Here is a 15,760-nt window from a genome sequence, read left to right as displayed (position 1 = left end):
TATCCAGCCACATAATATGAAAAATGGAGACATGGAAGAAGATACAAGAAACATTGTATATAGGACAATGACACCTCAGTCCCCTTCAAAGTAGGCACCATGGGACCTCACACAATTCTCCCAATCTCCATAAGCTGTGCCTCATATTCTCCTGAATCTCATCAACAGTATGAAATCTCTTTCAAAGAAGATTTTAGTTTCGGAAAAAGGGAGAAGTCGCAGGGCACCAAATTTGGGCTGTAGAAGGAGCTGAGTCACCTGGGTGACTTGATGTTTCACCAAAACACTTCGCACAAGATGTGATACATGAGCGGATACATTGTCTTGATGCAGCTGCCAATCACCAGTTGCTCATAGCTGCAGCCTTCTGAAATATCCAAATAGTTTCCATGGAGGAATATTCAAACCTAATACAAAATTTGAATACAAAAGTCTGTATAATACAAAAGTCTGTCTGGACTTTTTCCAGACAGACTCCACATATATAGAGATTTTTTTTTAAACTGCTAAATCCACTGCCTACAATAGTACCTGGCACATAATAGGCATTCACTATTTACTGAATGATAGAATGGCTGCTGGACACTGGCTAGACCCTGCAGATGAGATGTATGAGAAATGCTCTCTGACCTCAAGAAGCTCACAGCCTAATAAGATACAAATATGTAATCAGGTAGTAGAATAGTGTTTTCAGAATGTGGTCCCTGCTCCCAGCTTTACATCACCAGGGGACTTGGAAGTCTTTTCTTCACAGGTCCTCCATGTGATTCTGATGACCTTCAAGACTGGAGCACCACCCTGTGAATTTAACTGTAGGAGCAGCTGTGACACAAAGGTAGAGAAGCATAGAACCTGGGGAGTCATGGAGAAAGGGCCTTGTAGAGGTGGAGATGCTTACAGTGAGTTCTGAAGGGGCCCAGGGGACTGCCAGCAAACCGTGGAGATGAGAGGAACTTCTGAGAAAAAATAGAGATAGGTGGTCATGCTGGGAAGTAGGAAAGGTCAGTGACTGGGGGTGCATAAAAAGATTGTTGAACTGTACCCAAGTCCCTGGGTTAGCCATATTGACTAAGATCTAGTAATTCAGTTAAGAGCTTTTATCCCTTAGCCTGAGAAATCAGAATTTGCACTTAAATAATAACATAATGTCTCTTGAAAAATTAAGAGACTAATAATAAATCCATAATTTATAAAAAAATATCTCTGCATTTGTTTGCTACCAAGTGAAAGAATTTGCTGACGTAAGGTTGGATAAGCATAGGCCTGGTTCAGACTGCAGTGTAGACTACACACAGGTTAATGTGTATTCCTTTCATTGTATTACTGCTGATGCTTTTCTTTTATCCGGCTTTTCTGTGAGTTTTTATTCCTCAGTTACTTTGAAAATATACCCTTGTCTCATAAATATTCCTGATTTTATGCATGAAAAGTTCAGCTTTTGGACTGCCACAACAATCTTCTTTGGACACACTATAGAACAATTGGCATTCAACACCAATTTTTTTTTAAGTTCTAGTTTTGTCAATAGTGGCCACTTGGCATTTAACCGAAGCTATTACTATTGCTTTTAAGGATTAAATGCTAGCTTAATATCTTTATTTCATGTATAACATCACTGTAGTCTCTTTTGCTATCATTTTTTATTATATCATATTTCAGACATAAAAAAGTTATAAAGATATAAAAAATACTCATGTACCCAATATGAAGAATTAATATATACTGACCATTGGAGTCTTCATAATAAGTAATTTAGTTATTTTTGAGATCTAGGTTAGAGCCTTATTTTGCATCCTCTGTACATTTTCTTCCAAGGTTACATCCTGGATTCCTGAAAAAAGGTCCACACCTTCTGCAGAATCACTCTTTTAGAGGCCAGAGGGCCCCTTAGGACCATTACCAAGAAAGCTTATTGTGCCTCCTTCTAAGAGAGACTTTATATAGCCAATTGGTTTTACTTACTTTTTTACCTTTAGTTGTCAAATTTCTTCATTTTTCTTAGCCTGAAATAGTTTTCCTAGTAGAAGAACACCAGCTGCTCTAATCTGGGTGACATGATTCTGATTATCTGGGCCAGTTCTTGAGGGTTATCTAACTTCTTTGTAGCTGGGCATACTGGTCTCCTACCAGTTGTACAACATACTGAAGGAAATGTCCTAACTTAAGTAACGGAGGACTGCCTCAGCCACCTAAGAAGGTGATTCTGAGTTATGGCTTAGGACATTTTTATAACTTACTGACTATAGAACTTAGGCCTCTGTTGTTTCTGGCCAACATGTAAATGTATGGTACCATTTATTCAACTCCCGAGCACAAAGATGCCAAATTTGCTTTCGAGACTTTTTAAAATAGGGGAAATTAAAAATTAAATGTCAAATTTCATAAATTGAATTTTGAGAAATTTAAAAATTTTATTCAATAACAATGAAAAACTGTTTTACATTCTCATGTTGACAATATACCTTTATGTCCTAGCACAAATTTAAAGCTATACGTTATTCAAAATTCTACCTGAGTAATGTACCAGAAAACCCTTTACTGGTATTCTAACGCAGTTGTACTGCCTTTGCTAGAATTTGGTCTTTTGTTTTTCTAACACAAGAAAATTAAAACAGTTGAGGATTTCTCGAACCTTGGTACTATGGTCATTTGGGGCCAGATAATTCTTTGCTGTGGGGGCTGTCCTGCGTAATGTAAACCACTTAGCTGCATCTCTGGTCTCTACCCACTAGATGCCAGTAGCAACTCCACCCAGTATGACAACCAAAAATGTTTCCTAGGGAGCCAAAGTCACCTCCAGCTGAAAGCCAATGATATAGACCATCCAAGTGAATATAACCATCCTGACTTGCTGCTATCTGGAGCAGATAATTAAATGTATGATATTTTCCTCCTAGTATAGAAAAGTGAAATTCCTGCCACATGACCTTAGTTGGCACATATACAATGGTTCATTTTGCAAGGATAGAACACATTATTCAGCCTGATACAATTGTATCATATTAACATTTGACATGTATCCTAGATTGATATATTTTTAAAGATTTTTGTTTTTAGAGAAGGGAAGGGAGGGAGAAAAGGAAGGAGAGAAGCAATGTGTGGTTGCCTCTCACACACCCCCTACTAGGGACCTGGCCTGCAACCCAGTCATGTTCCCTAGATTGGGAATCAAATCTGCAACTCTTTGGTTCACAGGCCAGTGCTCAATTCACTGAGCCACACCAGCCAGGTAGATTGATATTTTTAATGATCATTACCATTGACTATTAAAATCCAGTAGGTCTATTTAATACTGTGCCAAACTTTTCTATCATTTAGGCCAATTTATTGAATATTCTTCCCCTAAGTAAAACCAGCCTTATTTATACCAGTTGAAAATGAAGCCCATTGAAAATGGAATACCCTGTGCATATTTCAATTTTAGAAGCTGATTCATAAAGATGTTGGGGACTGTTCTGTGTGGTTTCGGAGACTGTATCCCTGTGAGAGCAAGCTCTGAAAGGGGTTAGGTAGTCTCCCTGAAAAACCAGGTAATGCAGATGGCAGGCATGACCCAAATCTAACACTGAGGATTCCTCGGTGGGAATCAAGCCTGAAATGTATTTCCTTTGAAGCTTGCTCTGTATTGTGATAGTCCTGCCAGTATAAGCCAGATGTTTAAGTTCAAGGTATAAGGAGTAAACTCCTTATCTCATGAAACACACCCTAAAGGCCATCTGGTGTCAGCATGACTAACAGACCCTGACCTATGACAAATCTGTGTTCCTTCAATTGTTATCTATAGATAATACCTGTTTTCATATAACTATAGCCTTTTCACATTGATTGATGAGCTATGCATGTATGCTATATACACCTACACATACCATTCCCAGTAGAAACTGTTTGGGAGAAGGGTTTGGGGCATTCCCACTAGAGGGAATCACTACCCCCCTTTCCCAACAGAACAATAAGATTGTGTCTTGGACAACTTATTCTCATCTGTGGTGGCCGGGAGAAACTTCACAGGATGGAGTTCTCCCACAAAAATGTACTCACCATGTTCGGTAAACTGCATTTAAGTAGACTCAGATTTCAAGGGAACTTAGATCTCATCTGCTTAACATACTTCTTTCGCAAACCTGGAAATACAAGAGCTCAGAATGTATAATGATATCTTAAATACAGTTCAGAATGTGTCAAGGGTCTCAGCATTATTAACAAATACAAAAATGTATTTTCCATTTTGAATTGTTTTTAATGTAAGTGCACACTTGTCCTATGCATGTTGACAGATTGGCTGATTTTAACATATATGTTGTAGCAATAAATTTTAAAAACTTCCATTGTTTTAAATTTAGTTATTTTAGTAAAATTATACCTATACATTTAAAATTATCAAATAGCTCAATAAGCCATACTCTGAAATAATAGTCTTCCCCTCTCATATATATTACCCCTCCCCAGAGGCAACCAGATTCAACTATTCTAGCCGATTCTTTTCTTTTCCTTTTCAAACTTCCGAATAACATGCCTGTATTTCCCTTAGTAGTTTTTCAATTTTAGACACTTCAGTGTCCCCACTACTGTTATCTTTTATTTTGGTTGCATTGATATTCACTGTCTGTTATTATGATATTGTACATACTATTTACAGCTTTGTTATGTTGTATACTATGATTGCTTTGTCTTTTCTTAATGAACTTATTTTTCTGAATTTAAAATTGTCTTTTTTGGAGGGAAGTGGTTTTTATTTTATTACTAATCTGTAGCTAAACTCTTCTACCAGTTGTGTTTGTAACCTTCTCTCAGTACATTCAAGCACACTAGGTATTCTAAAAATCCTTCTTTTACCTTCTTCTATCTAAAAAAGCCTTCTGACGACCTCCAGTTTGGACTGATTGCTCACTATACTTGCTGCACAGGTATCTTCTGGACTCTCCCTCTACATGTATCCTGGGAATTCCCTGTTTCATGAGATCCATTTTTTTCTTTCTCTATTTGGTGGGTTACATCTTTCAGAAGATTCCTGAGAAAGGGTATGTGGTGGTAGAATTACTATCAGACAAGATTATAATTGGGGAACAGTTCTGATACTGTGATTATCTATAATTTTTATTTTATTCTCATATTTAATTGATAGTTTGGTCAGGTATAGAATTGTAGATTAGGAATCATTTTCCCTCAGAATTTTGAAGGCATTGTTTTATGATCATTGTTACACATCTAGAATGAGTTCAAGGTGTGGGTTGAAACCCTAAGTAAACTACAGTTACTCAGTACCAGATATTCTAGAATAATACAGCATCAGGCACAGCAGCCACCTCCTGGTACTTCACATTCACAGGCATAGCTTGCAAAATGTTGCCATTGATTCCTCTGTTTTCTTTGTAAGTTTATGTTTAAAACAAAGCAAAAATCTTCTACTTTCTCTTTAATGATTTTTGTGGAGAAAACAGGTAAATTGATATGATCATGTCTCCATTTTTATATACTCTGTAATGTTTTGGCATTAAGCATCAAATTCCTTTCTCATGGTCATTGTAAACATTTTATTCATATATTTAGTACAAGTAGCCATCCTATGGTGTCACCTATGAAAATACATCCTATAGTGTATTTTCTTCAGGGACATGCCCCAAAAATGTTGTGCTAGAAGACCACCCTTCTGCCAAAGGCAATTTTTCAAGACTTGATGGAGCCCTGACTGGTGTGGCTCAGTTCATTGGGTGTCATTTCTGCAAAGTGAAAGCTGCCAGTTTTATCCCCAGTCAGGGCACATGCCTGGGTTATAGGTTCAGTCCTCAGTTGGGATGAAGATGAGAGGCAATATTTCATGCATCAATGTTTCTCTACTTATCTTTCTCCCTCCCTTCCCCTCTCTCTAAAAAGTAAATAAAGTATTTTAAAAACCCCAAACAATATTAAGTAAAAATACTTTTAAAAACACTTGATGGGGCCTGGCTGGTGTAGCTCAGTGGATTGAGCGCGGACCTGCGAACCAGACAATCACGGTTCGATTCCCAGTCAGGGCACATGCCTGGGTTGCAGGCCAGTTCCCTGCAGGCCAACTCCCAGCAGGGGACGCGCGAAAGGCAACCATACATTGATGTTTCTCTCCCTCTCTCCTTCCCTTCCCCTCTAAAGATAAATAAATAAAAATAAATAAAAAATAAAAAAAAATAAAAAAAAATAAAAACACTTGATGGAGACAGGAATACCTAAAAATGCAGATTTTCTTTAAAAAAACGTTAGAGATAAAGAGCTAAATCTTGTTTGACATCACTATAGTATTTGGATGTTCTTCCATTGGCTATTACTGCATATTTTAAAAGGATTTATTTACTTGGCCTACTGTGAATTTTGGTTCTAGCGTTTAACTCGTACCCGTACTTGAAGTGGTCTACTAGGTGACTTCAGGCTCAAGTTTAATTTATACTGTTTATTGACCATGGGCCTGGATAGCTCATTCAGCACCTCCCAGCTATTTAGATTAGGTATTCTGTACTCAGTTCTCCATGAGGCTTAATCATTTATTTTATGAACATCTTTAACAATAACTCAAAATATGAAAAGAAAAATATTGGTAAGGGAGTGCCAAATTACTTTTCAAATCTGTTATGATACATTTGAGTGTATGAGTTTCAGTATGCAACAGTCAAATTCATGGAATTTTAGTTATCTGTATTATGTACAATAGAAAAGTAGTGAAGGGGAATGAATATGGCAGCTGAGTAGGTGGAAGCTGAGCCCACTTGTTTGTGCCCCCACATGGATTTATGGCTGATCTTCTAACAAGTGACTTGAACAATCAACAGAATCTCAGCTGATATGAATTTCTGAAGCCAAGGAGTACAGAAGATGCTTCCTACCATCCAGTAAGAAGTTTTGTAAGTTGAAGGGTAAATAAGTACCTTGTGTGAGACAGCTGTAGCAGAGGAGATACCAGACAGAAAATGCAACTTAGTAGCTCCCTCCCCTCCCAGAGCAGAGGGGCTCTGGTCCTGTACCGGGAACCCCTAAATCCTAATTGGGAGAGACTCGAGAGAATATATGGAGTCTGGGAGTCTCAGGCTACACAGTCACAGGAAGCAGCATGTCCATAGCTGCAATGCCAACCAGGAGAATTCCAGAGAAAAATTATATATTCTGAAACTCTTGGAGGCACCAACAGGCTGAAGCCAGCCCTGATTGAAACACATTTTTTGCCTTTGGGAGGAGGTGGAGTACATGGAGAACTGGGCAGTGACTCAGGACTGCAGTGTGGGTGCCACATGGAGACTTCTTAAAAGGAGAGCTGGAGTGTGTCTGGGCAGGGACCCCACATATATACACAGCTGCCCTGCCAGCAAAGAAATGAGAATGAAAGTGCAATTCATAACTACAGAATCCAGCTGGAGGATTAGAAAAATGCACTAGTGGATTGCAGGGTCCCACCCAGCATGGTTGGCAAGTGGGGCACTGCATGCAGAATGGAGTTCAGGTCTGAGCCTCTTGCAAGAACAGTGGGCTGTGAGCTAGACGGGGAAGAGCTGTCAACCCTCATTATTGAAAAGGTGCAAGTGCCTGAGATTCCTTGCAACCAGGCAAATACCCACATGCCATGGAGTACAAAGCTCTGGGAAGAGGAAGGTGTGCTTAAACCCCACCTGAGGGTTGCACTCTCTGCAGGACAGTAAGGCCAGGCTGAACACCCCCCTGCCAGGCACATATCTGTAAGGTAAAGAAAGAGAATCTCTAAAAGGGACCTTTCTGAAGTTTTATCAGATGTTCAGGCCCTAATCCACTGAAACCAGCAGAACAGAGAGATTAAAAATAGGCACAGCAAGGCCCCTACCCAGTCTCGGTTCTTATACAGAGCTGCTATCAGCACCAAGCAAGAAAGAGCTGACCCTTTTATACAGATTGGCCCCTCACATAAAATGAACAGCTAATGCATCAGAAACTACACATTATGCCCTCACTGGTATGGCTCAGTGAATTGAATGCTAGTCTGAGAACCAAAGGGTCACAAGTTCAATTCCCAGTCAGGGCACATGCCTGGGTTTCAGGCCAGGTCCCCAGTAGGGGGAATGCGAGAGACAACCACACTGTATTTCTGGAAGTTTGTCTAAAAATTTATGTTAAATATCTTAGGGAAAGCAACAATTATGACTACTATAACAATGCCCAAACCCTAAGTGACATTTTATAGATGAATATGGGGTAGGGAAGTTCCACCTTTCTTTGCCAGGGTTGCTGCCAAAGTGACAGTTTCACCTCAAATCTTCCTGCCTACCTGATCCCTGAGGATTGGCTGAAATTATATTCCATTAGGACCTCTGCAGGCTATGCATTCTGAGAACATTTAAGAAGTCATTGTCAGAGGCCTCATTCCTACAGGAAGGGAAATCACTCTCCTAGCCATTCTCTGGCCAACCACAGAGGTAATGGATTCTCAATAAGCTAAGGGGGGAAAAGGGTGACACAGAATGAAGGGTTAGCCACCCCCCTTTTTAAAAAATGCCTCAGCAAGAAAAACTTCATCATCATCAACAACAGCAGATGTTTCCTAAATATACTATTTGGATCCAAGCCCCCATATCAAGAAAAGGAATGCTTCTGGAAATGAAGGTACTAACTCAAAATGCCTAGTCATTTTTTTTCAAAGAAAACAAATCTCCAAAGAGCCTTTTGTGTTTTAAGTACCAAATAAAATAACAACAGTTCATTAAATGTGTACTGCTTACTTCAGGTAGCATGCTAACTTTATAGTTAATGTGGGGTCTCCAAGCAAGGGAATTGGCTCTCTTTACATGCTAGCATAATTGGTGGTTTAGGTGCCTGAGAACATTTTAATATCCCTTTACACAATCATGTGCACTTATGACTGTTTTGTAAAACTTTGAGTATAATTTTACTCTTGATATGGATTGTAATGTTTTGCTGTTGTGATTGTGCTCTTTAGTCATATTCAAGGTTCTCCTGAAGTCAAATATTTTTTCAGTTAGTGCAGTGAGGCATTATGTAAAAATGATGGGTTAGGGCTTGCCAAAAATGAGAGATGCATTTATTTGGAGTCTCAGACTGGCACTTTGAAATCACCTCATCCAGTTTTGATGAACTGGGACACTAATGACATTTGGAGTGCATTTTCCAATCTGTAGGACTGTCTTGAGCATTGTTATAGATTTGGTACTCCTGGCCCATACCTACCAAATGCCACTGGAGTCACCCATATATTTGGACAACAATAAAACTCCTCTAGGGAGGTTGTGGAGGGGGATTGTCATTGGCTGAGAATTGCAGATCAACCCAACCACCCATGAATGGTTGCATCTCCCCTTCAGATTTTCTTTAAAGATAGCAGCTCAGCAAGGCTGTGCACTTACATCTTAGTGATGAAGAAATCACCATCTCCTAAAGCACATTTGAACTCTACTCATGAGTAAACTGCTATTTTTATGGCTTAACCTCACCTCCTCATTTCCATCATTTGTCCTTGGTCTATAACAAAGGTCTCTTTGTGTCTCATCTCCTTCCACATGAATGCACTTCAGTACTTGAAAGGAGTCATCATGTTCCTGCTGTTCCATGAAAGTCTCCCACCTCTTTTGGAAACTTACTGTGTCATTCATGTAGGTTTACATTTTATGGTAAAGCACTTTTTGTATTCATTTAACTTGCACATGATGTAAGTGAAATTACAGATAATGAAATGGAATCTCAGTTTCAATGACTTACCCAAGACCGCATTACTAGGAATTGGCAGAGTCATACATGAAGCTAAGTCTTCTCAAAATTCAGTGCCTGTCACAATTTTGACAGTATTCACTAAATTTTGTCCAGTCTCTCCCTCACTTCTCTCTCTATGATGTCTCCTTTCTTTCTATCTCTAACTCTGTTTATATCTCCATAGTAGAAGAAATCAATGGATCCAGTTTTTCACCTTTCCCTGTACTCACATCTTTTACCATATGACTTTTCAAATTCCTCCTATCAACAGGTGAAATGTACTTCTCTAACTTTGATTTGGGGCTCAATAGAATGAGCCCCAAAGTGGCTCAATATATGAGCCACTATATATTCATGTAGTGAATATATCATTATGCCAGATCTGATATTAGGCCCCAGGAAGCCTGTGTGACCCCACTTGCTCTTTTGTATTTTTGCCATTACCACACATAATGGGCTGAGCTATCTCAGCCAACCTTGTCTAGATTAGGTGACTGACAGTCAACCCACAGAAATGTAAAAAGACATAATTGATTTCATTTAACTTACAGAGTTTGGGGGAATTTGTTATACAGCAATTGCTAACTGATACATTTCCCCAACCTTTAGACAACAAAGACTTCACCTTAACCATTATTTTTCCCTTCATTACCTGAGAGCCTGTACTAGCTTTCTCAATATCTCATCTTTTGCTTGTTCCACAAACAACTACTACCTGTCTGCCCACCCTTTCTGTGGAAAGGTGCTCCCAACTCTTAATGACCAAATTCTATTTGGTCCCTGCAGCCTTTATTGCCTCTACAATCCTGCTCCTCTTCTTCTTCCTCTTCTTCTTCTTCTTCTTCTTCTTCTTCTTCTTCCTCTTCTTCCTCTTCTTCCTCCTCTTCTTCCTCCTCTTCCTCCTCCTCTTCCTCCTCCTCTTCCTCCTCCTCCTCCTCCTCTTCTTCCTCTTCCTCTTCTTCCTCTTCCTCTTCTTCCTCTTCTTCTTCCTCTTCTTCCTCTTCTTCCTCCTCTTCTTCCTCTTCTTCTTCCTCTTCCTCTTCTTCTTCTTCTTCTTCTTTATTGCCTCTACAATCCTGCTCCTCTTCTTCTTCTTCTTCTTCTTCTTCTTCTTCTTCTTCTTCTTCTTCTTCTTCTTCCTCCTCCTCCTCCTCCTCCTCCTCCTCCTCTTCCTTCTCCTCCTCTTCTTCCTCTTCTTCTTGGCCTGACTAGGGATTTAACCTCCAAGCTAGATATGTGCCCTGACCAGGGAATGAACCTGCAATACTTCGGTATATGGGACAGTGTTTTAACCAACTGAGCAACTCAGTCAGGGCCATCCTGCACTTCTGAAATTTCTGCCTTGGCTTTCATGACACTTCCTGTGTTTCTCATCTCCCATCTCCTTCCAGGAGTCTTCCCTGTGCCCTCTTGCCTCTTGCTTGCTTCACTCTCTCCAGGGGCTCCATCCTCTCCTGGGACCTCAAGGACCACCAAAGCTCTGACAGCTGTTTCCAGTGCCACATCCCTTCATAGTTGCAGCTGTGTGTGCATGTCTACTTGACAGCTGCCCCAGGATGTCCTGCCAGTTTCAACAAGGAAATTATTGCAGACCAAGTGGGGGAAGGACCAGCATGAGGAGAGAATGGTAGCCAGGGCTCCAGACAGGCATGTACCACAAGAATCCTGGCAAGATGTGGTGTGGTTGGAATCAGGGAATCAAGGTTAATGGGAAACTTTGTTAGAGCACCCATGCTTCTACTTGTAGAGTTGGAGTTTTGTTTTTGGATGTCAGTGTAGAACTTCACATTTATCCTTATAAATCTAGCCTTGGTTAAATTTAGCTGAGTACTGTAGCCTGTCACACTTCTTGTTAGGCAACCATCCCCCCTTGACTTGTGTCACTCAGTCATCTGATCAATGTGTTACTTCTATCCTACCTAAGTCACAGATAACATTGACAAGAATGGGCTTGGCAAAAAAGGATACAATAAAGACTCATTTTAGCTGTCAGATGGATACATATCCCAAAAACTGATGTTGGATTTATGGGATTTAGAATTGGGGGGAGCAGAAAGCATGTAGGGAACATGGAAGGAGAGTATGATCTATTGGGGAGCTGAATATGGTTGTAGCATCAGCAGGCAAGGAGTAAGGAGGTTGCCAGGGGACAGTAAAGACAGGAAGCAACTTGGGAAAAATTCTGAGGCATAATAGGGAAGCATAAAGTGTTTCAAGGAGAGGAGTAACATAATTATACTTGTGCTCTTGACCTCCAGCATCAGTATTGAAAATCCTCATCAGTGTGACATGAGAGAGCAAAAGGGGGAAATAGATGGCTGCTACTTGGTTTAAATGAAAAGTTATATGATTCTGAGCAAAGGAGATAGTTGTGGTGAATGAGAGCAATGAACAGAAGAATGTGACTGAATTGAGCAGAAAGAAGGCTCAAGTCACAGGGGTTTAGCAGAATCTGTTCAGCACTGGTGTCTAGAGCAGTCATAAGGGAAAAACACAAGTGAAATTATGATTCATAAAGAATGAATCACTCATTTATTTGAAATGTCCATTGAGCATTTACTATGGTCCAGACACTGGACAAGAACTTGGGGATATGTTTGAAGAAAAGGATCATTGCCCCACCTCTAGGGGTTTGCAACCTATAATGTAGTGAGAGGCCAGGAGCCAGGAATGAATATTTAAGCTGAGGGATGAAGGATAAAAATGACAGGCAATTGGATCCAATATGGCAGCAGACTAGGTGGAAGCTATACTCACCTTCCAGGACAAAACTGGAATTACAGAGGAGGGTTAAGATGGCGACAGAGTAGCACCTAGGGAACCCAGCTCTCCTGCATCTGGTGGAAAATCCGGGAAGATCTACCAAAGAATAGCATAATCAACCAACAGTTCCCCAACATTTATGAAAATAGGAGATCAGAGAGTGTAACGGAGGAACCAAACAGCGGCAGGTCGGCAAGGAATCCAGAAGGAGAGTGAAGAAAAAAGCGGCTGCGCACCCCCGGAAGGCCACGGGCTGCGCCCGGCCGGGCGCTCCCAGGGCAGGCGAACTCTGGTGGAGCGTATTCTACCACAGAAGTTTACACCATAAACCCAGTGAACCAGAACAGATCAATTTAAGAAGTGGAGGACAACAAGAAGAGTATCACAAACAATGGGAAGACAAAGAAATAATCCCCAAACGAAAGAAAAGGAGGAAACCTCAGAAAGAATATTAGATGAAATAGAGGCAAGACAACTATCAGATATTGAATTCAAAGCACTGGTTATCAGGAAATTTAAAGAGCTAACAACGAGCTACCAGAAACTACAGGGGAGCTACAATGAACTCTCTGAAAACTATACCAACATGAAAAAGGAAATGGAAACCATCAATAAAGGCCAAGAGGAAATGAAGAATACAGTTTCTTAATTGAAGAACACAGTAGAAGGTATGAAGAATAGAATCGATATGGCGGAAGATCGCATAAGTGAGATTGAAGACGGGTTAGAAAAAATCTCCCAGAAGGAACAAGTAAGGGAAAAGAGAATCAGAAAAAATGAAGAGAATTTAAGAGAAATGCAAGACAACATGAAACGTAATAATATCCGAATAATAGGAATTCCAGAAGGAGAGGAAGAGGAACAAGGGATAGAAAACCTACTTGAAAGAGTAATAACGGAAAATTTTCCTAAGTTGAGGAGAGATAAAGTCGCACGGATCCAGGAATCACAGAGAGTCCCCAGCAGGTGGAACCCAAAGAGGCCTACTGCAAGACACATCATCATTAAAATGGCAAACCTCCAAGATAAAGAGAAAATCCTAAAGGCAGCAAGGGAGAAAAAGGAAGTGACATACAAGGGGGTCCCAATAAGGCTGGCTACTGACTTCTCAATGGAAACATTCCAAGCAAGAAGAGAATGGCAAGAAATATTCCAAGTAATGAGAAACAGAGGCCTACAACCAAGGCTACTGTACCCAGCAAGGCTCTCAATCAAGATAGAAGGCCAAATAAAGAGCTTCCAAGACAAAAAAAGTCTAAAAGAATACGCTTCCACCAAACCAGCTCTACAAGAATTACTAAAAGGGCTGCTTTAAGGAAAGGAAGGAAGAGAGAGAGACAGAGAGGAACACAGGTACATAAATGGCAATGAATAAGTACCTTTCAATAATAACCTTAAATGTAAATGGATTAAATGCACCAATTAAAAGACACAGAATAGCTGAATGGATAAGAAAGCATGACCCACACATATGCTGCCTACAAGAGACCCACCTCAGGTCAAAAGACCATCACAGACTAAAGGTGAAAGGATGGAAACAAATTTTCCAAGCAAATGGACAAGAAAAAAAAGCCGGGGTAGCAATTCTCATATCAGACAAAATAGACTTCAAAAACAGGGCCATAAAGAGAGACCCAGAAAGTCACTTCATATTGCTCAAGGGAAGAATCCAGCAAGAAGACATTAACATCGTAAATATATATGCACCCAACATAGGAGCACCAAAATATATAAAGAAAATCCTAGAGGACCTCAAAAATGATATTGACAGCAACACAATTATAGTAGGGGATTTTAACACCCCACTGTCAAAAATGGACAGATCTTCCAAACAAAATATCAACAAAGATATTGCAGCATTTGACACTCTAGATGAAATGGACCTCATTGATATATATAGAGCCCTTCACCCTAAAGAAGCTAAATACACATTTTTTTCAAATGCACACGGACCATTTTCCAAGATAGACCACATGATAGGACACAAAACGAGACTCAACAAATTTAGGAAAATAGAAATCATACCAAGCATTTTCTCTGATCACAAGGGACTGAAATTGGAAACTAACCCCACAGGAAGAAACCAAAAACACCCAAAATCATGGAGACTGAATGGTATGCTATTAAACAACGAATGGGTCAAGATAGAAATCAGGGAAGAAATAAAAAAGTTTCTGGAAACAAATGAAAATGAACTCACCACAACCCAAAACTTATGGGACACGGCCAAGGCAGTCCTGAGAGGGAAGTTCATAGCAATACGGGCTTACCTAAAGAAAATAGAAACATTTCAAACAAACAACCTAACCCGACGCCTACAAGAACTTGAGGAACAACAACAGAGAGAGCCCAGAGCAAGTACAAGGAAGGAAATAACCAAGATCAGAGCAGAATTAAATGACATAGAGACTAAAAGCACAATTCTAAAGATCAATGAATCCAGGAGTTGGTTTTTTGAAAAGATAAACAAAATCAACAATCCATTAAGTAGGCTCATCAAGAAAAAAAGAGAGAGGACACAAATAAACACAATCAGAAATGAAAGCGGAGAGATTACACCTGATACCACAGAAATAGAAGAGATTGTAAGGAATTACTATTAAGAGCTGTATGCGAAGAAATTTGAAAACCTAGATGAAATGGACAAATTTCTAGAAAAATATAATCTTCCAAAACTCAATGAAAAAGAAGCAGAAAACCTGAAGAGGTCAATAACAGCAGCGGAAATTGAAGAAGTAATCAAAATCTCCCATCGCGCAAAAGCCCTGGAGCAGATGGTTTCACAGGAGAATTCTACAAAGCTTTTAAGGAAGAACTAATCCTGATTCTTCACAGACTATTCCAAAAAATCCAAAAGGAGGGAAAACTCCCTAACTCTTTTTATGAAGCCAGCATCATCCTAATTCCAAAACCAGACAGAGACACAACAAAGAAAGAAAATTACAGGCCAATATCACCGATGAACATAGATGCTAAAATCCTCAATAAAATATTGGCAAATTGCATCCAACAATACGTCAAAAAGATCATACATCTCGACCAAGTGGGATTCATCCCAGGGATGCAAGGATGGTTAAATATTGGCAAATCAGTAAATGTAATACATCACATAAACAAAAGCAAAGACAAAAACCACATGATTATATCAGTAGATGTGGAAAAAGCTTTTGATAAGGTACAACATCCATTTATGATAAAGGTACTCAGCAAAGTGGGAATAGAGCGAGCATTCCTCAATATAATAAAGGCCATATATGAAAAACCTACAGCCAAGATCATGCCCAATGGGCAAAAACTAAAATCT

General features: G+C 39.7%; 1 protein-coding gene across 1 annotated transcript in view; it reads right to left on the bottom strand.

Annotated features, from left to right (window-relative positions):
• Positions 1 to 4,060: 4,060 nt before the first annotated feature.
• Positions 4,061 to 15,760, bottom strand: part of CAB39L (calcium binding protein 39 like) — a 35,113-nt gene continuing 23,413 nt past the window's right edge. The window contains exon 7 of the mRNA XM_037037737.1: positions 4,061 to 4,121. Within this exon, the coding sequence (XP_036893632.1) occupies positions 4,100 to 4,121 (22 nt within the window). The 3' untranslated portion in view covers positions 4,061 to 4,099. The remainder of the gene's footprint in view (positions 4,122 to 15,760) is intronic.

The sequence above is a fragment of the Sturnira hondurensis genome, unplaced genomic scaffold (genome assembly GCF_014824575.4).
Source record: "Sturnira hondurensis isolate 20B ecotype Veracruz unplaced genomic scaffold, ASM1482457v3 Scaffold0001918, whole genome shotgun sequence".
NCBI lineage: Eukaryota > Metazoa > Chordata > Mammalia > Chiroptera > Phyllostomidae > Sturnira > Sturnira hondurensis.
The sequence above is the reverse complement of the archived record's forward strand: the minus strand, read 5'-3'. Positions and strand labels throughout refer to the sequence as shown.